This window comes from Macaca nemestrina, chromosome 13 (assembly GCF_043159975.1).
Source record: "Macaca nemestrina isolate mMacNem1 chromosome 13, mMacNem.hap1, whole genome shotgun sequence".
Classification (NCBI taxonomy): domain Eukaryota; kingdom Metazoa; phylum Chordata; class Mammalia; order Primates; family Cercopithecidae; genus Macaca; species Macaca nemestrina.
In genome coordinates this window covers 10833178-10846558 of record NC_092137.1, presented here as the reverse complement: position 1 = coordinate 10846558, position 13381 = coordinate 10833178, and the positions used below count along the sequence as shown (strand labels likewise).

Below are 13381 nucleotides of genomic sequence, written 5' to 3'. Positions count from 1 at the left end.
CAGAGAAGTGCTTGAACCAGGGAGGCGGAGGTTGCAGTGAGCCGAGGTCTGGCCACTGCACTCCAGCCTGGGTGACAGAGGGAGACTCCATCTCAAAAAAAAAAAAAAAAAAATTGTAAGCCCTAGTTTAAGAAACAAAACAGTGAGATGATACACAATGAGAACTTTGATCTCTAGGACGTCTTGCAGGTGAAGAAAAGATTCAGGAGAGTTATCCAGGTGTCTCAGTCCATTTTCTGTTGTTTACTACAGAATACCTGAAACTGGGTAATTTATAAAGAAAGAGAGTTTGTTACAGTTATAGAGGCTGTGAAGCCCAGGGTCGAGGGGCTGCATCTGGCGAGGGCCTTCTTGCTGGTGGGGACTCTGCAGTCCTGAGACGGTGCAGGGCATCACATGGTGAAGGTGCTGAGTGTCCCAGCTCAGGTCTCTCTTCCTTTTCTTATGAAGCCACCAGTTCCCCTCCCATGATAACCCATGAATCCATTAACTGATTTATCCATGAATGCAGAGTCCTCATGATCCAATCACCTCTTCTAGGCCCCAGCTCTCAAAACGGCCTCATTGGAGATTAAGTTTCACTGTGAGTTTTGGAGAGACATTCAAACCAGAGCACCACACAGAGGAGGGTGTTAAAAGTAGCTAGAGGGGCAGGAGCAAAGGCAAGAAGAGGGTGAGAGAGGCCTTGTATTTTTCAGGCTGTCAGTAATCCAGGATTTTCGGAGAGGGTAGTGAATGCAGGAGAGAGGCAACAGCTTCGGCTCTGGCTGGAAAATGAAGGAGGGGCCAGGTGCCCATAAGGCCAGAACCTGTAAGGGTGTTCGAATGTAGTATTTTCTTTTTCCTAGACAAGGTCTCACTCTGTCACCCAGGCTGGAGTGCAGTGGTACGATTATGGCTCACTGCAGCCTTGACCTCCCTAGGCTCAGGTAATCCTCGTACAGCCTCCCGAGTAGCTGGGACTACAGGCGTGTGCCACCACACTTGGCTAATTTTTTGTATGTTTTGTAGAGACGAGGTTTCACCATGTTGCCCAGGTGGGTCACAAACTCCTAAGGTCAAGCGATTGCCCACCTCAGCCTCCCAAAGTGCTGGGATTACAGGCACGAGCCACTGCACTCGACCTTCAGATAGTTCTTTTTGGCTTTAGGAGGACTGAAGAGTTTTTGTAGGAGTGCACCATAATCAGATTTGCCTGTTAGAGAGAATGAGTTTGTCTCTTATGGGAGATGGACTTGAGGCCGGGAGAACAGGAAAAGGGACTGCAGTGGGCCAGGTAGGACAGAATGAGGTCTGAACTCCAGCGGCAGCAGGAACAGAGAAGGAATCTGATATTGGAAAGAAGGAACCAAATGCTTTGGAGACCCACTGGCCATGGAGGTAAAGAATTGGGAGAGGAGCTGGGCACGGTGGCTCGCACCTGTAATCCCAGCACCTTGGGAGGCCAAGGTGGGCAGATCGCTTGAGGTCAGGAGTTCGAGACCAGCCTGGCCAACACGGTGAAACACCATCTCTACGAAAAATAAAAAAATTAGCTGGGCATGGTGGCACGTGCCTGTGATCTCAGCTACTCGGGAGGCTGAGGCAGGAGAATTCTTTGAACTTGGGAGGTAGAGCTTGCAGTGAGCCAAGATCCCACCACTGCACTCCAGCCTGGGCGACAGAGTGAGACACTGTCTCGGAAAAAAAAAAAAAAAAAAAGAATTAGGAGAGTAAGCTTGAATGTTATTTGAAGGTTTCTGGAATGGCAACTAACACCAGAACATTTAAGGTTAGTTGGAATCTGTAACAACTAGTTTTTCTGGAACCGTTTTTAATGTTTTGGTTTTCTAGTAACTAGCACTTATGTAGTGTTCTGTGTAAGGCACTGTTCTAAGTGCTTTATACGCACTTTATTTTATTGACTCCAAAAGACCATTACCTATAAGATGCACCCTTCCCTCAAGATATGCACAATACACTAGACACATCCTTTCAGAGATGCTAAAAAAATGGATGTCCTGAAATCAGTGATTTATGACATAAACTTTTTTTTTTTTTTTTTTTTGAGACAGAGTCTTGCTCTGTTGCCAGGCTGGAGGAGTGCAGTGGCACGAACGCAGCTCACTGCAACGTCCGCCTCCCGGGTTCAAGTGATTTTCCTACTTCAGCCTCCTGAGTAGCTGGGACTACAGGCGTGTGCCACCACGACCAGCTAATTTTTGTATTTTTAGTAGAGACGGGGTTTCACCGTGTTGGCCAGGATGGTCTCAATCTCTTGACCTCGTGATCTGCCCTCCTAGGCCTCCCAATGTGCTGGGATTACAGGCAGGAACCGCTGTGCCCGGCCATTTTTTTTTTTTGAGATGGAGTTTCACTCTTGCTGCCCAGGCTGGAGTGCAATGGCACGATCTCAACTCACCACAACCTCTGCTTCCCAGGTTCAAGCCATTCTCCTGCCTCAGCCTTCCGAGTAGCTTGGATTATAGGCATGCACCACCGTGCCTATAATTTTATATCTTTTATATTTTATATTTAAAATGGCCGGCTAATTTTATATTTTTAGTAGAGATGGGGTTTCTCCATGTTGGTCAGGCTGGTCTCTGGTCTCGAACTCCCGACCTCAGGCGATCCACCCGCCTCAGCCTCCCAAAGTGCTGGGATTATAGGTGTAAGCCACTGTGCCTGGCCCAACTCACTGATTTCCTAACAACCCTCTGAACTAAGTACTACTAATCTCATTTGACACATTAGGTTAACTCGCTCTCTACAAGCTCTCTATGGGTAGCAAGGGGTCGAGCCAGTGTTTGAACGCAGGGAGTCTGGCTCTGAAGTCTGTGCTCTGAGCTGCAAGCACAGGCTTCTAATACAGCATTACATTTCAGTTCATGACTGCCTTAAATGTAATGTCCCTTAAAGGGACAGGATGCTGTGTGACACACAATACTAGAAACAGTGGAGAAGCTGCACCTTGCACTGCAGCTCCATTCTCAGCGGGAAGCAACCCAGAAGGGAAGCAGGTCAAATTCTCAGGCCAGCGATTGTGGAGAGGGAGCTGTCCTGGCATGAGGACTGTGGATACCCCGTTTCATCTCAAAGTAAACACCATGTGCCCTTGCATGTGGTTCCTGACTATAAGCTCTGACACTCTTGGTTGGAGAGACAAAATGTTTAAGTGGATGTGTATGAAAAATGAAGAATCATCTGATTGGGCGTCATGGCTCACACCTGTAATTCCAGCACTTTGGGAGGCCAAGGCAGGAAGATCACAGGAGCCTAGGAGTTCAAGACCAGCCTGGGCAACATAGTGAGACCACATCTTTATTATGAAAAATATATATATATGTCTGTGTGTGTATATATATGACATATGTATGTGTATATATATAAGCGATATATATGTGTGTGTGTATATATATACATATAAAACATTTAAAAAGAGAAACAGGCTGGACGTGGTGGCTCAGGTCTGTAATCCCAGCACTTGAGGCCAAAACAGGCAGATCGCTTGAGCCTAGTTCAAGAGCAGCTTGGCCAACACAGCAAAACCCCATCTCTATAAAAAATTTAAAACTTAGCTGGGCATGTTGGTGCACACCTGTAGACCTAGTTACTCAAGGAGGCTGAGTTGGGAGCATCGCTTCAGCCCAGAAGGTGGAGGTTGCAGTGAGCTGAGATGGTGCCACTGCACTCTGGCCTGGGTGACAGAGACCCTGCCTCAAAAAAGAAAAAGAAAAAGAAAAAAAAGACAGTCATCTGCAGAGATCTGCAGTGAGCTATGCTGTTTTTAATATTACCAAAGGCTGAACTATATGGAACAAAAAATTACGACTTTGGATCAGGACAGGGTGCTATGCTCCTCACAAAATTCATGTTGAAATCCTAACCCCCAATGTGATGGTATGAGGTGGGACATTGATTAGGTCTTGTGTGTGTTTGTATGTGTGTGTGTGTGACAGGATCTCACCCTGTTGCCCAGGCTGCAGTGCAATGCTGTGATGTCAGCTCACTGCAACCTCCACCTCCTGGGTTTAAGCAATTCCCGTGCCTCAGCCTCCACATTAGCTGGGACTACAGGTGCCCACGCCCACACCTGGCTAATATTTGTATTTTTAGTAGAGACAGGGTTTTGCCATGTTGGCCAGGCTGGTCTAGAACTCCTGGCCTCAAGTGATCTGCCCACCTCAGCCTCCCAAAGTGCTAGGATTACAGGTATGAGCCACTACGCCTGGTCATGATTAGTTTTTTTTTTTTTTTTGAGACGGAGTTGCCTAGGCTGGCGTGCAGTGGCACCATCTCAGCTCAAAACAACCTATGCCTCCCGGGTTTATGCAATTCTCCTGCCTCAGCCTCCCCAGTAGCTGGGACTACAGGTGCGCACCACTATGCCTGGCTAATTTTTGCATTTTTAGTAGAGAAGGGGGTTTCACTATGTTGGCCAGGCTGCTCTCGAACTCCTGACCTCATGATCTGCCTGCCTTGGCCTCCCAAAGTGCTGGGATTACAGGTGTGAGCCACCGTGCTTGACCCATGATTAGGTCTTTAGGGCAGAGCTCTCATGAATGGGATTGGTGCCCTTATAAAATACAGGTTGAGTATCCCTAATCTGAAAATCCAAAATCTAAAATGCTGCAAAATCTGAAACTTTCTGTCAATGTGATACTCAAAAGGAAATGCTCCCTGGAGCATTTCGGATTTGAAATGCTTGGATTAGGGATGCTTAATTGGTAGACCCATCTCTGTAAAAACAAAACAGCCAGCTGTGGTGGTATGCCTGTACTCCCAGCTACTCAGGAGGCTAAGGTGGAAGGACAGCTTGAGCTCATGAGTTTGAGGCTGCAGTGGGTCATGATCATGCCACTGTATTCCAACCTGGATGGCAAAGTGAGATGCCCCCATGGGAAAAAACCCACAACCCCAACAGAAAGTAGATTAGTGGTTGTCTAGGGCTTGGGTGGGGGATGGGGCATGGAGTGAATGCTAATTGAGGCAGGGGTTTCTTTTTGTTCTAAAAATGATTGTGGTGATGGTTGCAGAACTCTGAATACACTAGAAGTCATTATATTGTACATTAAATGGGGACATTTTATAGCATGTTAATTGTATCTCAATAAAACTGTTAAAAAGGAAATGCTAATGGAATTTGGATACATTTCCACTTATTTGGTATATGCCATTTATTTTGTTTTATTTTACAAACACTTACATGGTCTTACTATGTGCCAAGTACTGCGTTCCAAACGCTTTATAAATATGAACGTATTTCATCCTCATAACTCTGTCAAGTGGATACTATTGCTATCTCCATTTTACACAGGTACAGAGAGGTGAAGTAACTTACCTAAGGTCTTCCAGTTAAAAATGGCAGTCAGGATTTGAACCCTGCCAGTCTGGCTTCAGAGTCTGTGATCTTTATTTATTTTTCAAGAGATAGGGTCTTGCTATGTTGCCCAAGCTGGAGTGCAGAGTTAGTCACAGGCATGATCCCATTACTGATGAGCATGGGAGTTTTGACTTGCTCCATTTCTGACCTGAGTTGCTTCACTCCTCCTTAGGTAACATGGTGGTCCCTGGCTCTTGTGCGGTCACCATATTGATGCCAAACTGAGGACACCCAATGCTCGTTGTGTACTACAGCCAAGAACTCCTGAGCTCAGGTGATTCTGCTTCAGCTTCACTAGTAGCTAGGACTGTAGACCTGTGCCACCAAGCCAAGCCAGAGTCTGTGATCTAACCATTCTATTAAGCCACCTTTCCCAAGGACGTTTACAGTTTTTCTTAACTGTAACCAGTGCAGAAAATTAAAAATTCGTGGAGGATCTTAAATTTGAGGACAAAGTTTAGGAATATATCCCTACGTACATGGCTAAATGTAAATATGTAGCAATGCCTAATAGAGGCCAGGCACTGTTCTGGTACTCTGGGTAGGGGTGGATAGGGAATATAAGACAAATGATATAGGGTCCACGAAGAACTCTCAACCTAATTCAGATGCAATGTGGTGTTGGTATTTGAGAGTTTCCAAAAATGTTCTGGGTAGGAGAGCAAAACAATAACATTTGGGTTTTAGAAAGTAAGGCATAAAATAATTTAGTCATTAAATCAAAGGCGGTAAGATCAGTTGGGAAAGTGATAATCCAAAAATAGTAAGTATTTGAGTCTCAGCAGGAGGAATGAAAACAAATTACTTCAAGGAAATATTTCATAATTAGAAATATCCAGGTTTAGATACTGAAAGTGAGGGCCAGAGATAGGAATGGGTTGAAGATGACTCTACAGTCTTTTTTTTTTTTTTTTTTTTTTTTTGAGCCGGAGTCTCACTCTGTCGCCCAGGCTGGCACAGTGGCGCGATCTCAGCTCACGGTAACCTCCCGGGTTCAAGCGATTCCCCCACCTCAGCCTTCAGAGTAGCTGAGATTACAGGCGCGCGCCACTAGGCCCGGCTAATTTTTGTATTTTTAGTAGAGACGGGGTTTCACCATCTTGGCCAGGCTGGTCTTGAATTCCTGACCTCAGGTGATCGGCCCGCCTCGGCCTCCCAAAGTGTCAGGATTACAGGCGTGAGCCACTGCATCCGGCCTACAGTACTTCTAACGTAACATCTCAGAAACACTGGAGGAGAGAAAAGAATACACTTCCACTCGGAATTCGCACCCTGGTCGCCTTCGCTCGCTGGGTTTGCTCGCTGAACCGCCTCGTCCCCGCCTGGAAGGATGACATCTCGGCCTGGGCAGAGACTCGAAAGCCTCCTCCTGCCGCTCGGGATGCTAACAGCAGGGAGAGCAGTGTCTAGTCTTGCCAGTAGGAGAGTCGCCGACAGCCGCGCCGGGTTGCCAGAACTTCCCTAGTTACCCTACCGGCCGCCGCTCTTCCTGCATTCACCCCCTCCCCTCTTCTGGGAACGTGCGCACGTCTTCCGGCGCCCGGAAGTGCGTCATCAGCCGGCGCCAGCGGCCGCATGCCGGCGGAGCAGGGGCATTGAGGGCCGGGGATTCCGGTGCTCGAGCACGCTGGTAGGAAAGGACCCGGGACTTGAACAGTGTTGTGCGCCGCCATGCAGGTTTCCAGCCTCAATGAGGTGAAGATTTACAGTCTCAGCTGCGGCAAGTCCCTTCCTGAGGTGAGTCACTTTCCGGCCCCCTCACGAACTCTTTGGGGTCGTCCTCCTCGTGGGATAGCCGCCCCTCTCCTGGGCCCTAGCGTCTGTTTTAGCTGGACCCTGGTCAGCCCCCGACTCGGGGAGGCCCAGAGGCGGCTGACAGTTTCCTGGGGAGGTGTCGGCATTGGGAAACGAGGACACTGCCGTCACCGCGCCAGAAGCTGGACCAAGGGATAATCAGGGTCGGTGAACTTTGCTGGAACTTTTGTAAAGTTTTCTGTTCCAGAGAACGCATCCATTTGGGCTTCTTTGGATGTTCACAGTCTTTGCCACACACTGAGAAGGAAAACATGGACAGATCTCTCCCCCATATGGCCATCAGCTGTTTGTGGAGTCCCTTTCATTTGCCAGGTCTTAGGGATACAACGGTGAACAAGGGAGATACAGACTTCGCATCTGCAGAATTTATGGTGTGGAGGACAGTATTTTCGAGACATGCTGAACTTAACCTGATTCCTAGTCTTAAAGTTGGAAAGGGCTTGGACAAATCGGTAATTCGCTTCCAATCTTCTCGTGTTTAATAATGCAGCTGAGATTTAATAATGTGTTTAATATGCAGCTGAGATCCAGGAAGGGGAATGGTGACTTGTCCAGCATGACACACCTAGGCTATGAAACTTTTCTTTTGTTTCTTCTACGTGGTGATCAAGCCTCTGTCCAAGCACTACCTTTTGTGGAAGCTCATTTCCATTTTGAGACTCTGCACTTGTTAGAAAGTGGTTTTTCAAATATGTCACCTTATAGCATGCCACTGTTGGTCTGAGTCCTGCCCTTGGAAAACAGAATAAATATAGCCCTCCTTCCATGTGTCTGCTTCTACAAAAATCTGGAGCCAGTGCTTAGGTTTTTCCTTTCTTCCTAAAATTCTGATTTAAATATTGCCCTGTCTTCCAGTTGTTCTTCACACCTCATGAGCTTTCTCATTTTGTTTATTCATTCTCCACACCTGTTAAGAAGTTACTATGTGCAAGCAACTCTGTTTTAAGTATTGGGATATATGGTGGACATTTCAGATAAGGTTCCCTGTTGGGGAAAAGGAAAATAAACAAGTGAGCAAATAAGGCAATTTCAGGTAGTCAAAAAGTACTTTTCATGATGAATGATTAGAAGAGAGCCGTTTTGGATAAAGTGTTGAAAGTGTTTTGGATAAAACCTTCGGGGAAGGCCTCTCTACAAGAGGTGACATATGAGCAGAAACTTGAATGATGAAGAGGGGTCAGTCATGTGAAGATGGGGGAAGAGTTCAGTGCTGAGAACAGAAGGTGCCAAGGTCCCCACATGGGAATGTACTGGATATGTAGGAGGACCGGAAGAGGCACAGGTGTGATTGTAGTATGCTGAGTGAGGGGGCGAAGGCAGAGTGGATGAGGCTGGAGAGGTAGGCCTGGTAGGAAAGGTAGGAAGTTCAAGTTTTATTCTTAGTGCTGCTGGAAGTCATTGTTGTGTTTCCACGTGGGCTGCTGTGTGACAGATGACTGGCTGGGGAGGGTTCGAGTGGGGATGAATTAGGTAGTCCGGGTGAGTGACTTTGGTGACTTGGGCTTGCCTGGGAAGAAAGGAGATGCTAAGACACAGTGACTCAGGACATATTTTGTAGATAGGGCTGATGGAACTTACTAATGGATTGAATTCTTGGTAGAGGGAAGTTGAGGTGACAAAAAGGAAGGAATCAGAGAACTCTTCAGTTTTGAGTCTGAACAAGTGGGTGCATGGTGGTGCTGCTAACTGACATGGAGAAGAATCAAGAAGGAACACGTTAAAGGGTGGAGAGGAGGAACGTAGTGAGCAAAAAGAATCAAGATTTTTTTTTTTTTTTTTTTTTTTTTTGAGATCGCGTGCAATGGCCTGATCTTGGTTCACTGCAACCTCCCGGGTTCAAGCAGTTCTCCTGCCTCAGCCTCCCCAATAGCTGGGACTACAGGCACACACCACCAGGCCCAGCTAATTTTTGTATTTTTAGTAGAGACGGGTTTTCACTATGTTGGCCAGGATGGTCTCGATCTGACCTCGTGATCCACCCGCCTTGGCCTCCCAAAGTGCTGGGATTACAGGCATGAGTCACTGCGCCTGGCCCAAGATTTTTATTTTCAATAGTGAACATTTGAAGTTCTAATACATACCAAATGGAAATGTTGAGTAGTTAGCAGTTGCATGGATACTAGTATGGAGATTGCAGTTAAGTCACTGTCATCGTTTGGGACTAGGTGAGAGCAAATTGTGAGAGAATGAACAGAAGAGAACTGGGCTGAGGACCTGAGGCAGTCTTAATGTTTGCATCTAAGAAGAGGAGGGGAACCCAGCAAAGAAGAAGGAGTAGTAAGCACTGATGGAAGGGGAGACTCGAAAATGTGTGCTTTTGTAGAAGCAAGTGTTTCAAGGAGGAGGAGTGGTCACCTGTGTCAACTGCTAATGAGAGCTTCAGTAAGATGAAGGCAGAAAAGAGACCATCGACTTTGGCATGATGCAGCACCATTGACCTTGGTGAGGAGTTCCCGTGGAATGGTAGGGAGAGTAGCTTGAGCTGAGTGGATTTGGAACCCCCTGCTTGTCCTGGTTAATATTTTCTGGTTTGTTGTTTTTTTTGAGACGGAGTCTTGCTCTGTCACCCAGACTGGAGTGCAGTGGCGCCATCTCTGCTCACTGCAAACTCCGCCCTCTGGGTTCAAGCCATTCTCCTGCCGCAGCCTCCCGAGTAGCTGGGACTACAGGTGCCCACCACCATGCCCAGCTAATTTTTTGTATTTTTAGTAGAGACGGGGTTTCACCGTGTTAGCCAGGATGGTCTCGATCTCCTGACCTCGTGATCCTCCCACCTCGGCCTCCCAAAGTGCTGGGATTACAGGCTTGAGCCACCGCCCCTGGCCGTTTTCTGGTTATTTCTTTGAGGTGTGGTACCTAAACTACACGTGGAACCCTATTGTTGTCTGATCTGTGCAAATATTGCTTCTCTCCTTCTGGGCTTTACCTTTTTGTTAGTGTAGAGAAGCCTCTACATTTACTCCCCAGGTGATCCGATGCAGCTTTAAGCACATCTGCGTATCCTTAACTATCACATTGACATTTCTAGCCCTTACCTCTACGCTGAACTGGACTTGTGTGTCCAGCTGTTTCTTGACATCCCTACTTGCATGTCTGATAGGTATCTCAAACTTAACTTGTCCAAAGTAGAACACCAGCTTTCCCCCCACATTTGCCCCTCCTCCAAACTAGTGGTCTTTGCTCTCTCAGTCAGTGGCAACTCCATCCCTCAAGCCATTGATGCCAAAAGCACTGGAGGTTTTTTGTTGTTGTTTCTTTGCTCTCATACAATCCATTAGAAAATGCTGTTGGTTCTGTCTTCAGTATAGATCCAGAATCCAGTCATCTCCATTACCGCCACTGATCAAGACACTGTCACCCTGGATTATGCAATTGCAGTTATTGCAGTTGACTTCCAAGCTGTTTCTCAGTTTCTGCCCTCTACCCCTTTATTCCACAGTCTGTTATCAGTAAGCTGGCAGAGTGATCCTCTACTCAAAACCCTCCAGTGGCTCCTGGTCTCTTGGGGGTGAAAAGCAGAGTCCTTTGAGTGGCCTATAAGGTCCTACTTGATGTTGTGCCTTCCTGCCCTCTTCTCTGAGCTCAACGGTCGCTGTTCTCCACCTTCCACTGGCCTCACAAGTCTCCTTACTGCTCGAGACCAGGCACACTCTTGCCGTAGGACCTTGGTGCTGGGGATTCCCCCTGCCTGCCTGCTTTTCTCCCAGATGTTCACCAGGCTTGCCTCCTCATGCCTTTCAGGTCATTGCTCAAGAGAATCTTAACCTTATTTAAAATTATAATTCTCCACCAACACTTCATCTCCTCTTCTTGCTTTATTTTTTCCATGGCATACATAACCGTCAGACATTTTAATTGTTTTACTTCCTTATTTGTTGGTGTTCCCTCACTTGAAAGAAAGCTTCATGAAAGGAGGGGTTTTTAGATTGATTAATTAATTAATTAATTAAATTTTTTTTTGAGACAGGGGTTTACTCATTGCCCAGGCTGGAGTGCAGTGGCACAATCATGGCTCACCTCAGCCTTGACTTCCCTTGGGCTCAACGATCCTTGCCCCTCAGCCTACTGAGTAGCTGGGACTACAGGTGCGCACCAGCATGCCCAGTTTCTTTTTTTTTTTTTGGTAGAGACAGTGATCCCACTTTAGTGCCAGGCTGGTCTCGAGCTCCTGGACTCAAGTGATACCCTTGCCTCAGTGCTGGGATTATAGGTATGAACCACTGCACCCAGCCAAGAGGGTTTTTTTTTTTTTTTTTCGTGTTTTATTTATTACTGCTGTACCTAATTACTGGCATTTAGTATACTAAATAAATATTTGTTTAATGTATTGATGAATAAAGTTAATTTTCATTTCCAGCCCCATCACACTTTTGACTTGGGGCTGTGATTTTTGTTCATACAATTTGACCTAAAAAGCTCCCATTCTGGAGTTAATCAGCTTTTGTTGTATTTTTAATGCTGTTAAATTTATTTTCATTAGTTTTCCAGTGGTTAAGCCTGTTTTTTTTGAGACGGAGTCACCAGGCAGGAGTGTAGTAGCAAGATCTCAGCTCCCTGCAACCTCCGCCTCCCGTGTTCAAGTGATTCCCCTACCTCAGCCTCCCAAGTAGCTGGGATTACAGGTGCCCACCACCACGTCTGGCTAATTTTTTGTATTTTAGTAGACACAGGGTTTCACCATGTTGGCCGGGCTGGTCTCTATCAGCCTCCCAAAATGCTGGGATTATAGGCATGAGCCACTGTGCCTGGCCAAGTATCAGCTATTTGGTCAGTTACTTATCTGGTTTTATTCTTTGTAAAAAATATATTTCTATAAGAAACATTCTCCTATAAATGTTTTACTTTTTAAATTCTCACTTAAATAAATTAAGTTGTTCTGTTTATTTAGTTATAACCCATAATATTTGAGGCTTTCTGTTTTCCTTTAGATTGGATTGGGTTAGTTTAGATTGGATTAGGTTAGATGGGTTAGTTTTCTCTTGTGTAAAAGGTTGTAGTTCAAAAAATTTCTTAGCTGGCTGGGCCTGGTGGCCCGTGTCAGTAGACCTAGCATTGTGGAAGGCAAGGGTGAGAGGATTGTTTGAGCCCAGGAGCTTGAGGCTTCGGTGAGCTGCAGTCACGCTGCATCACTGTACTCTAGACTGGGCAAGCATGAGACCCTGTCTCTAAAAAAGTAAAAATAAAAGAAATTATCTAATGTATGTAAGTATACACAAGAAACAAAGCCAGGAGATATTTAATATGTTAAGAGTAGAGTTAGGATTAGAGAATTTTTTTGCTTCATGTGTTATATATTCCTATAAAGTTTGAATTTTTAAATATAAGCTTGTATTGATTTTGCAAGCTGAAAAAAATTTAGCAAAATTTGTTTTAAAATAAAGTATCTTCATTTTCTTTAAGTGGCTTTCTGATAGGAAGAAGAGAGCACTACAGAAGAAAGATGTAGGTGAGTATTGTTTTTTCCCGCTTCAGCTGCATTAGTGATCCGTGTTCTAATGCTTTTACTCATTTGCTGTTATCATATACAAGTGAGGATTTATAAGAATGCAGTAACATATAGTGGAAAATGAATGCTGTTGTCTCTTTCCTTTTTTTTTTTTTTTCCTTTGACATGGGGTCTCGCTGTGTTGCCCAGACTGGTTTCTAACTCCTGGGCTTGAGCAGTCCTCCCGAACCTTGGCCTCCCAAAGTTTTGGGATTACAGACATGAGCCTCTGCACCCAGCCCTTCTCCTTCTTCTTCTTCTTTTTTTTTTGAGACAGAGTTTCAGTCTTGTTCCCTGGGCTGGAGTGCAATGGTGCGACCTTGGCTCACTGCGACCTCCACCTCCCAGATTCAAGTAATTCTCCTGCCTCAGCCTGCTGAGCAGCTGGGATTACAAGCCACCATGCCTGGCTAATTTTTTTTCTATTTTTAGTAGAGATGGGGTTTCTCCATGTTGGTCAGGCTGGTCTCGAACTCCCCACCTCAGGTGATCCTCCCGCCTTGGCTTCCCAAAGTGCTGGGATTATAGGCATGAGCCACCACGCCTGGCTGCCTTTCTCCTTCTTAAGAAACTTTTTACTGTGGTTGGTATGTTCCTGGTGGGTATGGGATTTTGATTTTACCTTATTAACTAATGAGTTAGCCTGTTACTGTTTCATGGATAACAACGGTAAGACGCAAGACTCCTGGGTTAGAGATGCATATTTTATTACTCACAGC

At 45.9% G+C, this 13381-nt stretch overlaps 1 protein-coding gene and 1 long non-coding RNA gene across 3 annotated transcripts in view; both read left to right on the top strand.

The window, feature by feature from the left end:
• LOC105486490 (uncharacterized) overlaps positions 1–6273 on the top strand; it is a 32228-nt gene extending 25955 nt beyond the window's left edge. Inside the window, exon 4 of the long non-coding RNA XR_011611453.1 lies at positions 5535–6273. This is a non-coding gene — a long non-coding RNA (uncharacterized lncRNA). The remainder of the gene's footprint in view (positions 1–5534) is intronic.
• Positions 6274–6908: 635 nt separating this feature from the next.
• Positions 6909–13381, top strand: part of LOC105486492 (nucleolar protein 10) — a 114639-nt gene continuing 108166 nt past the window's right edge. Inside the window, exons 1-2 of one of the 2 annotated variants that reach the window (XM_011749384.3) lie at positions 6909–7099; positions 12578–12623. In XM_011749384.3, coding sequence (XP_011747686.1) covers positions 7034–7099; positions 12578–12623 — 112 coding nt within the window. In that variant the 5' untranslated portion in view covers positions 6909–7033. Of the gene's footprint in view, positions 7100–7356; positions 7630–12577; positions 12624–13381 lie in introns of those variants that run through there. The other variant, XM_011749383.3, reaches the window with a different exon arrangement.